Source organism: Bufo gargarizans, chromosome 3, assembly GCF_014858855.1.
Source record: "Bufo gargarizans isolate SCDJY-AF-19 chromosome 3, ASM1485885v1, whole genome shotgun sequence".
Lineage (NCBI taxonomy): Eukaryota > Metazoa > Chordata > Amphibia > Anura > Bufonidae > Bufo > Bufo gargarizans.
The window spans coordinates 69183803-69204543 of record NC_058082.1 but is presented as its reverse complement, the minus strand read 5'-3'; the positions used below and the strand labels follow the sequence as shown (position 1 = coordinate 69204543).

At 45.0% G+C, this 20741-nt stretch overlaps 1 protein-coding gene across 1 annotated transcript in view; it reads right to left on the bottom strand.

Annotated features, from left to right (window-relative positions):
- TRPC4 (transient receptor potential cation channel subfamily C member 4) overlaps nucleotides 1-20741 on the bottom strand; it is a 368249-nt gene that overhangs the window by 222131 nt on the left and 125377 nt on the right. Inside the window, exon 2 of the mRNA XM_044285283.1 lies at nucleotides 11612-12016. Coding sequence (XP_044141218.1) covers nucleotides 11612-11992 — 381 coding nt within the window. The 5' untranslated portion in view covers nucleotides 11993-12016. The remainder of the gene's footprint in view (nucleotides 1-11611; nucleotides 12017-20741) is intronic.

Here is a 20741-nt window from a genome sequence, read left to right as displayed (position 1 = left end):
GGCATTTTCGGTTGGCATGTCCGAACCGTCCGGGAAACGCTCGCACCTGAGATCCTGTCGGGGGCAGATCTTGGGTGGAGTCTCCTCGTCCCCGGTTTACCGTGTTGACAAACCACTGATCACTGTTGTCCTCTCCTGGGTCGGGGGCTCGGTGACGACCCAGGCGTTGGTGGACTCTGGTGCTGGTGGTTTGTTCATTGATAGTGTGTTCGCTGCCACCAATTCCATTCCTCTGCAGCCTCGAGGTTCCCCACTGGCTCTTGAGGCGATAGACGGCAGACCCCTTCTGCCGCCACACGTGACTCATGAGACCCTTCCAGTGGGGATAGCCATTGGTGCCGTTCACAGAGAGTCGGTCTGTTTCCAGGTGATTTCGTCTCCACACTACTCGGTGGTCTTGGGGTACCCCTGGCTCCAGAAGCATAATCCGACTTTCGATTGGAGATCGGCCGAGATCCTCTCATGGTCACCGCAGTGTGGGGCTAGTTGCATCCATGGGCCTGTCAAGTTGCTGTGTACTTCCTCGGACTCTCTGTTGCCTCCTGAATACGAAGAGTACCGGGATGTATTCGATAAGGTGCGCGCGGTTGCCCTACCTCCGCACCGCCCATACGATTGTGCCATAGAGTTACAATCTGGTGCCGTTCCTCCTCGTGGCAAAGTCTATCCACTGTCGGTAGCGGAGAATGAGGCCATGGAGGAGTACGTGAGGGAGGCGCTTTCACGCGGACACATTCACAAATCCTCGTCCCCGGCAGGGGCTGGATTTTTCTTTGTGAAAAAGAAGGGCGGTGAGTTGAGGCTTTGCATCGATTACAGGGGTCTCAATCGCATCACGATCAAGAACGCTTACCCGATACCCTTGATTTCCGAGCTGTTCGATCGCCTCAAAGGGGCCACGGTCTTTACCAAACTCGACCTGAGGGCGGCATATAACCTGGTAAGGATCAAGGTGGGCGATGAGTGGAAGACCGCGTTTAACACCAGGACCGGTCATTATGAATCCTTGGTTATGCCCTTTGGGTTGTGCAATGCGCCCGCAGTCTTCCAGGAATTCATCAACGATGTTTTCCGTGACCTGTTGCAGCAGTGTGTGGTGGTCTATTTGGATGACATCTTGGTATATTCTGAATCCATGGAGGCCCACATTATGGATGTCAGACGAGTGTTGCAACGGTTACGAGAGAACAGGCTGTTCGGTAAGCTTGAGAAATGCGAATTTCACCGATCCCAGGTAACCTTCTTAGGTTACATCATTTCCGCTGAGGGGTTCTCCATGGATCCTGAGAAGGTTTCGGCTGTCTTACAGTGGCCCCAGCCCAGTGGTCTCCGTGCCCTGCAGCGCTTTTTGGGCTTCGCCAATTATTATCGGAAGTTCATCAGGGACTTTTCTATGCTAGCCAAGCCACTCACGGATCTGACCAGGAAGGGCAGTAATTTCCAGGTCTGGCCGCTCGAGGCCATCCGAGCGTTTGAGGCTCTAAAGTCCGCCTTTGTGTCGGCTCCGATTCTGTCGCATCCCAACCCTGGGTTGCCCTTTGTCCTCGAGGTGGACGCGTCTGAGACGGGAGTAGGCGCCCTCCTGTCTCAGCGTAGAACACCAGAGGGTCCTCTGCTTCCTTGTGGGTTTTACTCCCGGAAACTGTCTTCCGCGGAGTGCAACTATCAGATTGGTGACAGGGAGTTATTGGCCATCGTGCAGGCCCTTAAAGAATGGAGGCACTTGCTCGAGGGTTCGGTGGTTCCGGTTCTCATCCTGACGGACCACAAGAATCTGACCTACCTCTCTGAGGCCAAGAGATTGACACCACGTCAGGCCAGATGGGCTCTGTTCTTGTCACGTTTTAATTACGTGGTCTCCTACCTACCCGGTTCCAAGAACATCAGAGCGGATGCCTTATCACGGCAGTACTCCGAGCTGTCCGGGGAGGAGTCGATTCCGACTTCGGTCATACCTCCGAATCAGATCCTGGCCGCCATTCGCACCAGCCTGACCTCTCCCCTGGGTGAGCAGATTTTGGCGGCTCAATCTGGTGCTCCCTCTGGGAGACCCAACGGCAGGTGTTTTGTGCCTGAGGAGTTGCGCATTCGGTTGTTGCGAACCTACCATAACTCCAAGGCCGCAGGGCATCCTGGAAAGAATCAGCTGTCCTGGGCTGTTTCACGTCTGTTCTGGTGGCCTTCTCTACGTTCCGACATCACCGCATATGTAGCGGCATGCTCCGTTTGTGCCCAGAGTAAGTCCCCTCGGCACCTTCCGTTGGGCCTTTTGCAACCCATAGCCACCGGGGAGCGCCCATGGTCACACCTGGGGATGGATTTCATTGTGGACCTCCCTGCATCCCGAGGCCATACGGTCATTCTCATGATTGTGGATCGGTTTTCCAAAATGTGCCACTGTGTTCCTCTCAAGAAGTTACCCTCTGCACAAGAGTTGGCCACGATTTTCGCCAGGGAGGTCTTCCGGTTGCACGGTTTGCCCAAGGAGATTGTGTCGGATCGGGGGAGTCAGTTTGTGTCCAGGTTCTGGCGCGCCTTTTGCTCCCAGTTGGGGATTCATCTCTCTTTCTCCTCGGCCTACCACCCTCAGTCCAATGGGGCCGCAGAACGATCCAATCAGGCCTTGGAGCAATTCCTTCGTTGCTATGTCTCCGATCACCAAGACAATTGGGTTGACCTCCTGCCTTGGGCTGAGTTTGCCAGGAACACGGCAGTGAACTCTTCCTCTGGGACGTCTCCCTTCATGGCCAATTATGGGTTCCAACCTGCCGTGTTACCGGAGGTATTATCTCCCCAGGATATTCCGGCTGTGGAGGATCACCTTTCCGTCCTACGTGCTTCTTGGGTACAGATCCAGAGGTCCCTTGAGGTCTCTGCGCAGCGCCAGAGACTCCAGGCTGATCGCAGACGAGCGCCCGCTCCTTCCTACCAGGTCGGAGACCGTGTATGGTTGTCCACCCGCAACCTCAACCTTCGAGTGCCCACTCCCAAGCTGGCGCCTCATTTTGTTGGTCCCTTCCGAGTGCTTCGCAGGGTAAACCCGGTAGCCTATGCCCTTGCGCTTCCTCCTGGCATGCGGATCTCCAACGTGTTTCATGTCTCCCTGTTGAAGCCATTGGTGTGTAATCGTTTCACTTCCTCGGTTCCTTGGCCCCGTCCGGTCCAAGTGGGCAATCGTGAGGAATATGAGGTGAGCAATATCCTGGACTCACGCCTGGTCCGCGGTCGGTTGCAGTTTTTGGTCCATTGGCGTGGTTATGGTCCAGAGGAGCGTTCCTGGGTTCCCTCCGCAGATGTCCAGGCTCCTGCTTTGCTCCGAGCCTTCCACGCACGCTTCCCTCAGAAACCGTTCCTTACTCCGCGGAGGAGGGGCCCTTGAGGGGAAGGTACTGTCATGGTCTTACCTTCTTACTACTCTCCTTCGTTTGACATGTGCTGGCGGCCATCTTGGTTTCTGGGTTTCTTGTAGCCTCCCACCCTGCGGCTTCTCCTTCCCACTGGGAGGAGCTGGATGCCTAGCTCATATATATAGGAGGTCTGTGGCTTCAGTTCCTTGCTTGGTCCTCCTGTGTTCACATGCTTCTAAGACTGCTGCTGCTTCTGGTTCCTGATCCTGGCCTCGTCTGACTACCCCGTTGGTTCCTGATCCTGGCTTCGTCTGACTACCCCGTTGGTTCCTGATCCTGGCTTCGTCTGACTACCCCGTTGGTTCCTGATCCTGGCTTCGTCTGACTACCCTTCTGGTTCCTGACCTCTGTCTCCGCAAGACCCTGCTTCGGTTTAGCCATCCGTTTGGACTTTTGCTTACGGCTTGCTTTTCAATAAAACCTTCTTATTTTCCACTTATCTCTTGTTGTACGTCTGGTTCATGGTTCCATGACAGTGAGGCTTAACTACAAGCAGTCCCGAAGCGTTCAAATTGAAGAATTTTCGTTAAATATGTGGTAGATTTAGCCTTTGAAAAATCCATGATGTGAATGTAACCAAAGGGATTTTCCATTAAAAGTGTTTCATGCCAATAAAACATCATGAAAAAAAATAAAAAATCCAACCAACGGTCTTGAAAATTGTTTGGGATTGGTCTTAGATGGTGGTGGAGTGAAACTGCATGATTGCTTGAGAAGTTTGGGAGTTGGGGCAGATTCAAACATCCAGATTCAAGACTCCAGATTCCAAAGGTGTGTTTTGACCATAGGTTTAATGATCCAGACAGACAAACAGCATTAAAGATCACTAGGGTGCTGTGAGTTTGAGTCAGTACAAACCTCCTGAAGGTTTCTGGCTTTAAAATGGTTTTCCAGTTTGTATGAACATCCTTTAAAATAATCATTTTTGAAGGTAGCTGTAATTTTGTAATGTGAGTCTATTGCCTTTATTGCTCCTATCTTCTGTTCTGGGCTGTGGTCACATGACCATGCCCATGTAGCTCTAATTTATTTCTTGTGGGTTCATGTCGATGGGCATGTTAAAGCAGCAACAGAGGCAATGAAAGGGGAATATCTATGTAACCAGCTGGTGGGAGAATGGTGACAATGGGTCAGGAGAGTCCAATTTGAAAAAAGAGCATGGGGAATATGTACATGCAGTAAGGAACCACATAAGCATCTCTGTTAAAAAAAAAAAAACCATAATAATCATGGAAAACATCTTTAAGTAAAGTTTCACATAAATTTACAATCACCTCTTCTGCAAATGTGCACCAAGGTTGTAATGTAATGTGAATTCAAAAGATTTGAGAATGAATAAGCTTACGCAGGCTAAGTGAATAAATATATTTACTTACTAGATTACAAGACACATCATTACACAAAATGGAAATAAAAAGGGAGCAGAATTAAAGGGACAGAATCAATCCGTACTTAAAAATACCCTTACATTGGGGTCCCAGCTTTCAAACACTTAGCAGTCTTACTATTTGTGGCATATTCTGTCAATGCGTGACATAAAATACCCTAGCAGTTCCACATGATATACAAAAAAAAAGAAAAGAAATTATAAATTTTTCAGAATTTTTGTCTTCTCTCAAATCCCAGTAGAATAAGTAAAAGCAAACATAAATGGCAATTTGTGTGCTATAGGGGGTTTGTGTATCACAGTAGAGTAAAGAGATAGATTTCCCTTGGTAGGTTTTAGCTTTATGTCCGCAAGGCCTATCTTCCACAGTAGCCATCTGATTTTTGTATATTAATATGAATTAATACCTCTAGCTGTTTTACCAATAATCTTTCTAAGAATAATTTTCTGGGAAGGAGGGGAGAGAGAGGGGGAAAAGAATTCAAAAATCTAAATTAATTAGCAGAAAGCCTCTAGCAAGCACAGGACACTTTACTTAAAAAGGGTAGGCAGGTTATGCTTCTAATTATGTGGATGTTACATTTCACCTTCTTGGCTTCACTGTTATAAATACAGTGTGTGGAATCGGAGTTGTGAATGAATAAACAGGATATACTAAGAAGAGCTGCACGGTGGCCTGAAAGGAAATACAAGATTGATAATTTTCCAACTAACATTTAAGGTGATATAATGCTAGCATATGCTGCAGAGAATGCTTTCCTTCCACGGGATTAAATCACACATTGCTTATGGTCTGTAATTATGAATACTAGCGTTGAGCAAAGCAAATCATTCTAAGAAAACTTCAATTCGCAACAAATCCAAATTTCCTTGCGCGTTGTGGTAATGAATCAGTTTTTCCTAAAATGGCGGCTGCATTTGTTACAACGTGAGATCACCCATAATGCCGTGCAGTCAGCCAATCCACAGATAGCCATCCCCTGTGATGTCACAACCCTATAAAAGCCTCATCCCGCGCAGTCTCCGCTATTGTCGTGTGAGCTGAGCATAGGGAGAGACGTGGAAATCGCTCATGCTCTAGGTACAGTGTTGCTGAGAATGAATAATAGAAGAATATTAGATATAATACCAATAAGATGGAAGCATTTGTTATTCCACTGCCAGCGTGCCAACCAATACCAACCAGTCGGCACCCCTTAAGGGGGCTAGGTCTTAATGATGACCATCATTATCTCTTGCTGGCTTTACTTCTTTCAAATCATCCTTCAAAGTCTCCATGTCCTAAAAAAGTCAACAAGATGCAGAGAGAGGAGGAGCTGGATGTTCCTGATGACATTTTCTCATCGTTATTAGATGATGTGGAAAAGGAGGAAAAGCAGATGGCAGAAGAAAGGATCCCACCTGTAGAGCAGGAGAGCACTGGGGTTGGAGAAGTGGGTATGCCAGAGCTGATTAATATTCTGTGTTTACTGCCAAATAACCTGCAGGAGATTGCAGGCAAGAACTGCAATAATTTGCATATTATGCCCCCATCTAACCAGCCAATCCCCATACCAGCATTATCCCCTGTTTAAAGGTCGGCCATTAACAATGAAAAACTATACAATGTGTTCTTCATTATTAAATGAAAGGCAGCTGTGGGCTAATTGGCTGCGCAGTTCGTCACAGCAGCATAGCCGCAACCCACCCACAGCAGAGTTGCTCTGTCTGGCCGTACCCTAAGGCAGGATGGCCTGGTTATACATGATTTATAGTGATTTGTGAAGGTTTATATGAGGTTTATACGCAAAAGAGTAGGGTATTATGCTAGCAAAGCCACTTTATTTGTTGTTTAAGATGCATTGGAGTTAATTGGCTGCAAAATAAATTATTCCTTAAAGGGGTTCTGCGCTTTGTTTAGTACTGATGATCTATCCTCTGAATTGTTAATTTTTAGGGTTGTGTTAGTCTGTGATTGTCGCATCCTCATTATTAACATGAGGAGTGTATAGATATGAATATCTATAAAAAAATTATGACAATTTAACAATTATTAAATTGTTAAACATTGCCAGTAGTCTTGTGCTTTCCATTAGTATATTTCTTTTTTAAATCCGGTCGGAGGTTGGCATTAAGGGGAGCGAGGGGGAAGGGGGGGCTCGTTAAAAAATTTGCTGTGGACCCAGTCAGTTCTAGTTACACCATACACAATATTTTGACTTTTACTCTATGCTGTTGAATAACGCCTTGTGCACATGACTGTATTTTGAGACCACGCCCGATTCACATGTGGTGGACCCATTGATTTCTATGCAGCTGCAAAAAAAAAAAGTGGACAGCACACAAATGTTATCCGAGTGCTGTTGCAAATGAGCTCTTAACAAGTTCTGCCTCTAATGCCACCAGATGTAAGGCAGCAATACTATAAGTCAATGTTCAGCTCTTTTGACTTATAGGATAGCTGCCTTATACAGTTTCAAGAAAAAGTATGTGAACCCTTTGGAATGATATGGATTTCTGCACAAATTGGTCATAAAATGTGATCTGATCTTCATCTAAGTCACAACAATAGACAACCACAATCTGCCTAAACTAATAACACACAAAGAATTAAATGTTACCAAGTTTTTATTAAACACCCCATGTAAACATTCACAGTGCAGGTGGAAAAAGTATGTGAACCCTTGGATTTAATAACTGGTTGAACCTTCTTTGGCAGCAATAACTTCCACCAAACGTTTCCTGTAGTTGCAGATCAGACGTGCACAACGGTCAGGAGTAATTCTTGACCATTCCTCTTTACAGAACTGTTTCAGTTCAGCAATATTCTTGGGATGTCTGGTGTGAATCGCTTTCTTGAGATCATGCCACAGCATCTCAATCAGGTTAAGGTCAGGACTCTGACTGGGCCACTCCAGAAGGCGTATTTTCTTCTGTTTAAGCCATTCTATTGTTGATTTACTTCTATGCTTTGGATTGTTGTCCTGTTGCAACACTCATCTTCTGTTGAGCTTCAGCTGGTGGACAGATGGCCTTAAGTTCTCCTGCAAAATGTCTTGATAAACTTGGGAATTCATTTTTCCTTCGATGATAGCAATCCGTCCAGGCCCTGACGCAGCAAAGCAGCCCCAAACCATGATGCCCCTACCACCATACTTCACAGTTGGGATGAGGTTTTGATGTTAGTGTGCTGTGCCTCTTTTTCTCGACACATAGTGTTGTGTGTTTCTACCAAACAACTCAACTTTGGTTTCATCTGTCCACAAAATATTTTGTCAGTACTGCTGTGGAACATCCAGGTGTTCTTGTGCAAACTGTAAAAGTGCAGCAATTTTTATTTTTATTTTTACAGAAGTGTCTTCCTCTGTGGTATCCTCCTATGAAATCCATTCTTGTTTAGTGTTTTATGTATCGTAATTTCGCTAACAGGGATGTTAGCATATGCCAGAGACTTTGTAAGTCTTTAGCTGACACTCTAGGATTCTTCTTCACCTCATTGAGCAGTCTGCGCTGTGCTCTTGCAGTCATCTTTACAGGACGGCCACGCCTAGGGAGAGTAGCAGCAGTGCTGAACTTTTTCCATTTATAGACAATTTGTCTTACCGTGGACTGATGAACAGCAAGGCTTTTGGAGATACTTTTATAACCCTTTCCAGCTTTATGCAAATCAACAATTCTTAATCGTAGGTCTTCTGAGAGCTCTCTTGTGCGAGGCATCATTCACATCAGGCAATGCTTCTTGTGAAAAGCAAACCCAGGACTGGTGTGTGTTTTTTATAGGGCAGCTGTAATCAACACCTCCAATCTCATCTCATTGATTAGACTCCAGTTGGCTGACACATCACTCCAATTAGCTCTTGGAGATGTCATTAGTCTAGGGGTTCACATACTTTTTCCACCTGCACTGTGAATGTTTACATGGTGTGTTCAATAAAAACGTGGCAACATTTAATTCTTTGTGTGTTATTAGTTTAGGCAGATTGTGGTTGTCTATTGTTGTGATATGGATCACATTTTATGACCAATTTGTGCAGAAATCCATATCATTCCAAAGGGTTCAAATACTTTTTCTTGCAAATGTATATGGTGGCATTAGAGGCAGATCTTGTTAAGAGCTCATTTGTATCCCTTTCTTCCCAGAATTCCAGAGGAGCATGAATAGCCTATAAGTCTCCTCATACCGATTAAGTCGCTCTCTCCCCAAGGAGAGATAGTACCCCCCCCCCTCCCCCGAGTGCTGTTAGCATTCGTGCAGCCATTCCACAAATGGTATAACATATCCTATTCTTCTCCACTTTGCAGACAAGAATAGGCATTTCTTTAAGAAAAGTGCGGGATGCACACGGCCGGTATCCGTATTTTGTGGATCCCCGGTATGCAGACCCTGAAAATGGCAATCTGCATAAGGCCTAACAATGCTCTAATGCTCTTCAGATATCTAGATTGTAATGCCATAAAGAAGCATAAAGCATTAACTTGAAAAGCTCAATTAGACAAAATGGCACTTACTATAACCATGAAATGTTCCAAGTGCGGTTAATTCAGTTCACCGGTTTGCCAATTAGCTAAGTGGGTTAACTTCCTAGCAAGGCACAATGGGGCAGATTTATTAACACCATGCAAATGTTAGACCAGAAAATCTGAAATTGCAACAAATTTATGAGAATGGAGTCTGCCAAGTATGTTAAACACTTATCAAAACTGTCAATAGAAACTTAAAAGTGTTTTATACACATAATAAATTAGATGCAAGCAGGGAGAAGGAGAAGTAACTGGGGAGAGTGCCAGTTGTAGTTCTGCCAAACGCTGATTGTGCCCTTAAGATTTAAACTTTAAAAGCAATGTGTCGTGGACGTTCCCGCGACAGGTGGTAGGAGATCGGTGAGACTGGCAACACGTGGTTTGATCTGACATGTTTTCCGTTTGGATCAAACAACGTCTGTGTTGTTTCTGGTGCTTGCCACACTTTCTTTCCCCAGGTGTGGTTTTACGGTCATTTAACCATTTATTGTTGTTCCTCCCACTATGCTATGCAGTTTATAGCTTCAGTTTGATTTGTGGATAGCATGTGTGTGGATCTCGACTGAGTTCCTGGAGCTGCAATAGCCACTTGAAGTTAAGTGTTTTCTTTCCCATTTGTATTTTGTTTGGGTTATTTTGTGTGTTGCATGTCCCGGTCATTTGTATTAAGGCCTAAGGGAGACTCCTGTTCGTCCTTCCTTTTGGAGGAACAGGTTGTCTTAGTCCTGACATTAGTACCAGGGTCCTATAGGGTGAGTTAGGACATTAGGCATTCCTGTGTATGAACTCACCTACCTCTGGTGTCTGTTCATACTGGTAGTTAGTCGGGACTTTGATTAGGGTTTTACTAGGAGGTGTCCACCTCCTTTCCAGGCCTTATTCCCTCACCCCTTTCCCTCCTATGTTCGGTGTGGTGTTTCCCTCCCACACCCGAACGTGACACAATGCCTCTCTGGTGCATAAATATATGGAGCAATGGCAGGACAAAGTTACTAAATTTCCAGATTAGAAGAATTTACCGGCTGGGAGGCTGGGACACATACAAGATATCTTACTATATGGCAACCCTGGTTCATATTTATAAGGTGTAACTCACTGGTCTAGTCCTCCCCTTCCACTGCGCACACCTATCTTCTTTTCATTATTTCTCTTTCAGCACTTTCAATTGTACTAGATGACTTTGTCAATCATCATCAACCTTGTTTTTGTTAGTCAAGAGGATTTATCGCATAGTGTACCAGTTCTATTCTGCAACGTCAGGCCTGAGTGCCTGCTTAATAGTGTTTATGGTATTTGTTCTGTTCTCATTTGCATATTCAATAAACTAATTTGAAAATAAATTTAGAGCCTGCCATGTATAGTACAATTTTTTTTAACTTAATTTATGCCAGAATAAATCTCTTCAAATATGTCCACCATATTTAGGACAGCGAAATTTAAAACAGTAATCTACTGTTATAGGAGTGGCCCCATTAAGACCACCTTTATCCAAGTGCCTATTAGGACTCCATATAAAAACCTGTGTTTCCCCGGCAATAACAGTTGATCGTCAAGGGTTCTGGTAGTCAGATCCACAGCGTTTACTGTAGCTGATCTCCAGTATCTACTTTTAGTATCTGTTTAGAGGAGCACAAGGACAATCAGATGGGACATCCCCATTTAAAGGGGTTTTGTCACTTCAGCATGTGGCATTTATCATGTAGAGAAAGTTAATACCTTGCAATTACTAATGTATTGTTATTACCCATATTGCTTCCTTTGCTGACTGGATTCATTTTTCATGAAATTATACACTGCTTGTTTCCATGGTCACAACCACCCTGCAATCCATCAGTGGTGGTTGTGCTTGCACACTATAGGAAAAAATGCGTGACCGGGACTGTGGGTGCTCACATAGGCTGGTGCTTTTTTATAGTATGCAAGCACGGCCACTGCTGCTGGATTGCAGGGTGGTCGTAACCATGGAAACAAGCCTTTTAAAGGAGTCAATATGGATAATGACTATACATTAGTGAGTGACATATTAATTTTATCTACATGATAAATGCTATTTGCGGGGTGACAAAACCCCTTTAAGCCTCAATTGTCTCGACCGTGGAAAAAGATTGTTCCATAATATGAGACTCTCCAGTTGTCGAATTTTAAAATTACAAATGAAAACTCAATTATGCACTTAATTTGATTTTAGTTTTTTTTTTAGTTTTTTTTGTTTTGTTTTGCATTTCTCAACTGTAAAGTCCATTTACCTATATCCCACCAAAAAAAAGACATTGATATCATTATGTAACACAGATCAATAGGGAAATAATGAACTCGCCTGTTTTTCTCCACTTGGCTTTTTGTGATTTAATAGTAACTCAACTGCTCCAACCACTTCTTTCCTTATAGCATGTAATAAAGCGTCTCCCACATAGACGTTAAAGCTTAGCAATAGTTCAATCAGTTCAAGGTTTTCATTTTCAATAGCAATTAATAGAGCTGTTCTTCCTAAGGGGTCAATGCAATTAATATTGATTTTGAAATAAATTTCCGCTTCTTCGAGTGCTTGCTTCACGCTGGCGTAATCACCTTTCTCCACTGAAGTCAGGTAGGCTTTCTCATGTGGGGAGAGTTCAGACTCTGAGCGGACAATGCGAAGAGGGATCCGATCTTGGAAATGAGAATTATTACCTTTACATTTGTAATAAAACTGAGCCATATTTTATGCCATCACTTTCTGTCTCTGAAAAAGAAAAAGAAATGTATGAATAGGGATCACTAAAACATTTGCCTTATGTTGTACAATTATTACACTATAACATTGTACTTTAAAGGCATTTTTCTGAGATTTGCACATTTTCACCAATGTGTGATTGGTGGGAGTCCACAAATCAACAGAACAAGGAAAGAGAAGTGCTAGCTGTACAGTGCACAGCACAGCGGCCTCTACACAAATGTGGCTGTCTCTGCTACTGCCCCTGAGCCTTGTTCACTTGAATGGGCCAAGATGGTATTCAAGGCAAAACCATTTTGCTCTTAAAAGAGTTGTCCCATGACTAATGTAAAAAAACAAAAATCAAAGATCATATAGTACCTAACAACCTCTTTCTAACAAAGCTAGAACCAGCCCTGTACCTGACATGGATCCAGGGATCTAGGGATCTCCTCATTCATATTTCTGATAGATTTACAGTGCTGCCCATAATTATTCATACCCCTGGCAAATTTTGACTTAAAGTTACTTTTATTCAACCAGCAAGTAATTTTTTGACGGGAAATGACATAGATAATAAGACAATGTAGAAGAGGCATTATTGTGGAAAAAAATATATAATTCTCAGCTTTTATTTACATTTGAGCAAAAAATACAAGAAGTTTCGCACTGTTGAAAATCTCAGAGGATGTGGTCGGAAGCCAAAAGTGACACCTGTGCTGGCCAGGAGGATAGTAAGAGGGGTGAAAAAGAATCCAAGGATCACCACCAAGGCCATCCTGGTGAATCTGGGCTCTGCTGGTGGCAATGTCTCAAGGCAGACAATCCAACGGACACTGCACAATGCAGACTAAGGAGGACGCCACTTCTCCAAATAAGGCACACAAAAGCTCGCTTGGCCTTTGCAAAATCTCCTCTGCACAAAGAAGAAGACTTCTGGTCTTCTGTGTTATGGTCAGATGAAACAAAAATGTATTGTTTGGTCACAATGATGTTTCCTTCATTTGGCGTAAAAAAGGAGAAGCCTTCAACCCAAAGAACACCATCCCCACTGTCAAACATGGTGGTGGGAACCTAATGCTTTGGGGGTGTTTTTCAGCCAATGGACCCGGGAACCTAATCACAGTAAACGGCACCATGAAAAAAGAGCAATACATGTGGATTCTCAACGACAACATCAGGCAGTCTGCAGAGAAACTTGGCCTTGGGCACCAGTGGACATTTCAGCATGACAATGACCCAAAACACACAGCAAACGTGGTGAAGAAATAGTTAGCAGAGAACAACATTAAAGTTTTGGAGTGGCCCAGCCAGAGTCCAGACTTGAATCCAATTGAGAATCTGTGGAGGGAGCTAAAGATCAGGGTGATGGCAAGAAGACCCTCCAACCTGGAAATTTTGGGGCTCATTGCTAAAGATGAATGTGCAAAAATACCTGTGGAGACATGCAAAAAGCTGGTCTGCAATTATAGGAAGCGTTTGATTGCTGTAATAGCCAATAAAGGCTTTTCTATTGATTATTGAGAAGGGTATGAATAATTTTGGACTGGACACTTTTTGCTCAAATGTAAAAAAAAGCTGAGAAATGTTTTTTTTTTTTCCCCACAATAATGCCTCTTGTACATCGTCTTATTATCTTTTGGGAGATACCTATGTCATTTCCCGTCAAAAAATTACTTGCTGGTTGAATAAAAGTAACTTTAAGTCAAAATTTGCCAGGGGTATGAATAATTATGGGCAGCACTGTATATCAAGCTGACAGCTCAAAGGGAATGTCTTTTCTGCTGCAGCTCAGGGTGTGTGTCTCAGCTCTCCCTATCACAGCTCAGGGGGCAGATGAAAGAACAAACTGAGCATGTGCGACTATCTCAGTGAGCAGGTCAAAGAAATGAGAAAAAGAACAAACAGCAGGTGGCGCTATACAGATACATTTTATTGAATAGCTCAGTGACTATACAAAAGTTGCAATTACATGCAGTTACAAAAGTATTCAAATCCAGGTGCTGGTTGGAAAACTGTAGAATAGGACAATCCCTTTAACTTCATTGAAGGGGCCTCAGTGTTCCAGTCCCTCTCTTCCATTTACTGTATGGCCTGTTGTATTAGGATAGACCATTAGGATTAGGATACACCATCAACTGGGAATTCTAAAAAATCTTTTAGTCAATATACATTTTGGGTGTTTAGAGCCTATGTGATAACGCACCTATAATTGAGATTGGAGAAGGGAATGAACACATCATACAGTTTCACACTTCCCTTAACTATCAGACTAAAGTTTATACAATAACAGACATTGCTATGTAGTCTAATAGATAACTGCAACATAGATGGACAGGTGGTCTTTTTCTGCCATTATATTTCTATGTTTCTAGACACTCTGCAGCTCATAAAAGTGCGTTGACCTTCATAAATACACCATGCAAATGTGAGTTTTGTTTGTTGAGTGTTACACATGTATATACAGTACTTTTAGATCGAAACATGTTTGAGACACTGCTAATACAACCAATTGATTCCATGGGCACTTAGGGTTATTCCCATCCCAGACACTAACTAGTAGTGTTGAGCAAATCGAAGTTCACAAAAAAAATTATTTGCCGCAAAGCCAAATTTCTTCGCTGTTCATGGTAACAAATAGCTTTTCCCTGAAATGGCGGTAAACATGGAAAAAAATCATAATTACCTATCTATTTGAGCGCGATGAGGCTGCCGCGGGCATCTTGCTTGAGAATCCACGCAGGCTGACATGATGGCGTCATCACGCGCTCTGAGAGATTTCACACTGGATTGTCAAGCAAGATGGCCACTGCAGCCTCTTCATGCTCACATGGAAATCAAAGTATGATTACATTTTTTTTTATTATAAAACACTGAAATGATTTAATATGGATTTTAGATGCCGCAATCAACAATGAACGTGGCATCTGAGGGGTCCAATAACGGGGGCGGCGCAATCACCGTTTCCTGTCATTGCATATGCTACTTAGAAAGAAATACGCTTTGTGACAAAGTAATCGAATTTTAGAAAATTTTGCTCATCACTAGGATATGCCATCAATGTCAGAAAGGTCTATGTCCCATGTCTGGGACCTATTCCTATCTCCAGAATGGAACCCCTGAACTGAGCAGGGAGCAGCCATGCATACGTGTCCACCCTCCATTTACTGCTATGGGACTTCCGAAAATAGTTGACTCTCCTATTTCTCACAGTCCTATTGCGGTGAATGGAGAAGAAGCTGCGCATGCACAGTGCGCCCTCTATTCACCACTATAGGACTTCCAAAAATAGCAGAGAATTGTCGCTAATCCATTTTTGGAACTTTAATACTAATCCACACTTCCCAGGAAGCATCTGGAAGCAGAGAAAGCTCTGTCTGTTTGACTCTTTAGATGCCAATATCAGTAATGGTTTTTTTTTTTTTGAGAGTTCAGCAATCAGAGAGGGATGCATGTGTAAGCTCTAGCATTATAATCCTTGTAGGTAAAAATATAGTTCGAGCATGTGATTAGTGTTGAGCGAATCAACGCGAAACAAATAAACTTTGATTCGTATTTCAGGAAAAAATTCAAAGTTGAACTTTCTTGCGCTTCGTGGTAACAAATCTATTTTTCCTGAAATGGCAACAAAAAAATAAATACATACTCACCTCCTGGAGAGGCTGTCACAGCCATCTTGATTAAAGAAACCACGTGAAATCTCGCTGGTCAGGCGCGTTGACATCATCATGTCACCGGACAAGATTTTGCATGGTTTCTTCAATCAAGAACAATAAACAGATTTTCAGACTCCAGCACTCACTTTTTCTTGAAGTTTCAAGTTCTCCGGCTTTATTTATCAAAAGTGCACAGGTATTACAAGGTTCAATTCTCTTAGGTGTAGGCTGTTGACGCGTTTCGAAAGTTCTTATTCGTAACAGTAGTGTGCATGTGGTGTACTCAGGTATATATATAGGAGGGTCAGATGCGCACAAACCTGAGTCTGACCTGAGCAAGGAGCGGGAGAAACAGGTGACACAGGCAAGAGCAGCAGGAGCAGCACGGCAGCGGCACATCGCGCACATAAGTCCCTGGAGTTTATGTATCCATCCACCAGCGCTGTATGTGTGAGTACTGACTAACTATGTATAATATAGCTGTTATATATTGAGTATTACATGGGGAGTCCTAGGCAAGGAGGTCCTATTATCAGCCTGAAAAATGTCACCATCCTTATTGACCAGTGGCCCTTATAAATGATGTGGGCTATGGACCTAGCCCCCTGTGACAGGCAGCAGCTGTCACTTCTTTAGAGTTGGGCTGGACAGATCACCCTTGTTAGCGCAGCCCATGGCCCCTGTCTGTGCCTCCCTGGCTCTTTCAGCACAGCCCCTGACCCTTATCTACGCCCCTCTGAGCCTTGTCTGTGCCCACCCTGGCCTATGGCGCCAGGGCCGTCTTTGCCACAGGGCAAAAGGGGCAGCTGCCCCGGGCCCAGTTGCTCCTGGGGGCCCAAGGGAGCTCCGTTTCCTGACTCCTATTCACTAGTCCAGGGGCGTTGCTAGGTTAAAACATTCGGGGCCCGGATGTTTTGTCCCAGGCCCCGAATGTCCTGCCTGCCTGCTAGATACAACTGTATTGCCGTACACAGAACGGCAATACAATTGAATCTTACACTGGGAAGAGCTGAAGGACCTGCGGTGACATCACAGGTCATGTGATCAGCAAAACAGGCTGTGATAGGATAACCTGGATGATGTCACCATCATGTGACCAGTGCAGGATTGGACCGGAGTGAAGAGAAGAAGGAGCCTAATGGTGATGTCTGTACATGAGAAAAGGTAAGTGAAGGGAGAGGCAGATGCTGGGAGTTGTAGTTATTTAACTGGGATGTATGTTAGGGCTGAAGGGAGGGATGTTATTGACATAGAACTGTATGCTTGAGGTGGCTGGGTGAGGGACTGATGTTATTTACATGGGACTGTATGTTGAAAGTGGATGGTGGGGGAGAATGATGTTTATGTACATGGCACTTAATGTTTAGGCTACGTTCACACTGGCGTTTCTGGGTCCGCTTGTGAGATCCGTTTCAAGGCTCTCACAAGCAGCCCCAAATGCATCAGTTTAACCCCAATGCATTCTGAATGGATGCGGATCCATTCAGAATGCATTCGTTTGGCTCCGTACGGCCCCCCGTTCCATTTTGGAGGCGGACCCCAAAATGCTGCAAGCAGCGTTTTTGTGTCCGCATGGCCTTGCGCAGCCAAACGGATCCGTCCTGACTTACAATGTAAGTCAATGGGGAAGGATCCCATTGCATTGACATAAAATGGTGCAATTGTAAACAGATCCGTCCCCCATTGACTTTTAATGTAAGTCAGGACGGATCCGTATTGGGACTTAGAAATTCAAATCTAATACAAATCGGTCCTGAACGGATGCATTCGTTTGTATTATCGGTGCGGATCCGTCCTGTACAAGTGCAGGACAGATCTGCAGGAACGCAAGCGTGAAAGTAGCCGTAGGGCGTGATGTTTACATGGGATTGTGCGTTGGAGGCGGCTGGGGAGGAGGTGATGTTATTTACATGGGACTGTATGGTGGAGGGAGGATTATAACTGCAGGGGGCACTGCAGATCCAGGGGACATTATAGGCAGGTCCTATTACTACTGGGGGCTGCTACCTCTGCACCCCCTATAGCTACACACCTGGGGGGGGGGGGGCACAGCAAGCAGCAGGATAACACTGTTGGGACTCCAGTTGGGGGATAATGATAGAATGTGAGGAAGCTAAGATATCTGTGTGTCACACTCTGCAGAGACGAGGCGGCTGAGAGAAGTTGTCCAGACCGAGTGGAGAAGATGATGACAGAGAGGAGACGTCACCTGGAGGCACTGGATGTGACAGGTAAGTGCTGCTGTATAGCAAGTACAGCAAAGTGCAGGTGGGGGGGGGGGGGGATCCAGGGGGCCCAAGTAAATTCTTGCCCAGGGTCCAATCAATATTAAAGACAGCCCTGTATGGCCCCCAGGCCACTGTCTGCACCTCCCTGTCTGCACCTCCCTGGCCCCTGTCTGCATCCCTGGCCCTTATCTGTGCCCCCTGGCCTTTGTCTACTCCCCTGGCCCCTGTCTGCGCCCCTGGCCCTTATCTGTGCCCCCTGGCCTTTGTCCACGCCCCTGTCTGCACCTCCCTGGCCCTTGTCTGTCTCCCTTGACCCCTGTGTGCACCACCCTGGCCCTTTCAGTGCAGCCCCTGGCCCTTATCTGCGCCCCATGGCCCTAGCCTGTGCCCCTCTGCTTGCTGTTCTGCCATCTACTACTGCCTATTTTGTTACTTTAGTAAATATAAATCACAGCAAAATTTCTGTTTCTTTGAGTTTGTCTTTTATTACTCAGTTTGCTTGGTACATATAGTTGAACGGCAGGATGTAACACCTAAAGCTAGCACTGAATAGTGCCCTGATATTTAGGTGTTACATCCTTACATAGGAACTTTTGACCCCTACATCCTAACTGGGGCACAGTGTCTGATGAAGGCCTGCGAGCCGAAAACGTTCGCACACTGCCGTTCAACTATATGTACCAAGCAAACTGAGTAATAAAAGACAAACTCAAAGAAACAGAATTTTGCTGTGATTTATATTTACTAATGTAAGAAAGGGGTGCGAACCCTATACACAGCACACTCGACGGGAAACGACAAAGTTCGTCTTCAAGTATCTTTCTCTTATTTTGTTACTGTCATATATGCAGAGGGTATGCGCTTATATGTGCCATAATAAGCACTAGTACATGGCGGAACAGCGGGCAGAAAGGGCAGGCTGCCATGTACTATAGACAGTATCACCCCCTCTTCCCAACGTTTTATATAAAGATAAATAAACAAACAAAAAAAGTCTGGTCTGGTCTAGATCGTGACTAGCCAAAGGAGTGGGGTTTATACAGGAGGAAAGAGTTGCAAAGCGCAGAGGGGTGGGGGGCATACCAAAATTTGCTGTGGGGCCTAGTCAATTCTAGCTAAACCCCTGTGTAGCTGATAGGTTCCAGTGCAGGGTGTTAGGAATTACTGTTTCTCTGCTGTCCATACATACAAGCTACAGACATAGTGCTGTGATGTCACAACAATACTTAGTGTACCAATCAGTAATATCTACTCAGACCTGATAGAATGTTAAGATGCATGTAGAGTTGAGCGAACACCTGGATGTTCGGGTTCGAGAAGTTCGGCCGAACATCCCGGAAATGTTCGGGTTCGGGATCCGAACCCGATCCGAACTTCGTCCCGAACCCGAACCCCATTGAAGTCAATGGGGACCCGAACTTTTCGGCACTAAAAAGGCTGTAAAACAGCCCAGGAAAGAGCTAGAGGGCTGCAAAAGGCAGCAACATGTAGGTAAATCCCCTGCAAACAAATGTGGATAGGGAAATGAATTAAAATAAAAATTAAATAAATAAAAATTAACCAAAATCAATTGGAGAGAGGTTCCATAGCAGAGAATCTGGCTTCCCGTCACCCACCACTGGAACAGTCCATTCTCAGATATTTAGGCCCCGGCACCCAGGCAGAGGAGAGAGGTCCCGTAACAGAGAATCTGTCTTCATGTCAGCAGAGAATTAGTCTGCATGTCATAGCAGAGAATGAGGCTTCACGTCAGCCACCACTGCAACAGTCCATTGGCATATATTTAGGCCCAGCACCCAGGCAGAGGAGGGAGGTCCCGTAACAGAGAATCTGTCTTCATGTCAGCAGAGAATTAGTCTGCATGTCATAGCAGAGAATGAGGCTTCACGTCAGCCACCACTGCAACAGTCCATTGGCATATATTTAGGCCCAGCACACACACAGGCAGAGGAGAGAGGTCCCGTAACAGAGAATCTGGCTTCATGTCAGCAGAGAATCAGTCTGCATGTCATAGCAGAGAATGAGGCTTCACGTCAGCCACCACTGCAACAGTCCATTGGCATATATTTAGGCCCAGCACACACACAGGCAGAGGAGAGAGGTCCCGTAACAGAGGATCTGGCTTCATGTCAGCAGAGAATCAGTCTGCATGTCATAGCAGAGAATCAGGCTTCACGTCAGCCACCACTGCAACAGTCCATTGTCATAAATTTAGGCCCAGCACCCAGGCAGAGGAGAGAGGTCCCGTAACAGACAATCTGGCTTCATGTCAGCAGAGAATTAGTCTGCATGTCATAGCAGAGAATGAGGCTTCACGTCAGCCACCACTGCAACAGTCCATTGGCATATATTTAGGCCTAGCACACAGGCAGAGGAGAGAGGTCCCGTAACAGACAATCTGGCTTCATGTCAGCAGAGAATCAGTCTGCATGTCATAGCAGAGAATGAGGCTTCACGTCACCCACCACTGCAACAGTCCATTGGCATATATTTAGGCCTAGCACACAGGCAGAGCAGAGAGGTCCCGTAACAGACAATCTGGCTTCATGACAGCAGAGAATCAGTCTGCATGTCATAGCAGAGAATGAGGCTTCACGTCACCCACCACTGCAACAGTCCATTGGCATATATTTAGGCCTAGCACACAGGCAGAGCAGAGAGGTCCCGTAACAGACAATCTGGCTTCATGACAGCAGAGAATCAGTCTGCATGTCATAGCAGAGAATGAGGCTTCACGTCACCCACCACTGCAACAGTCCATTGGCATATATTTAGGCCTAGCACACAGGCAGAGCAGAGAGGTCCCGTAACAGACGATCTGGCTTCATGTCAGCAGAGAATCAGTCTGCATGTCATAGCAGAGAATGAGGC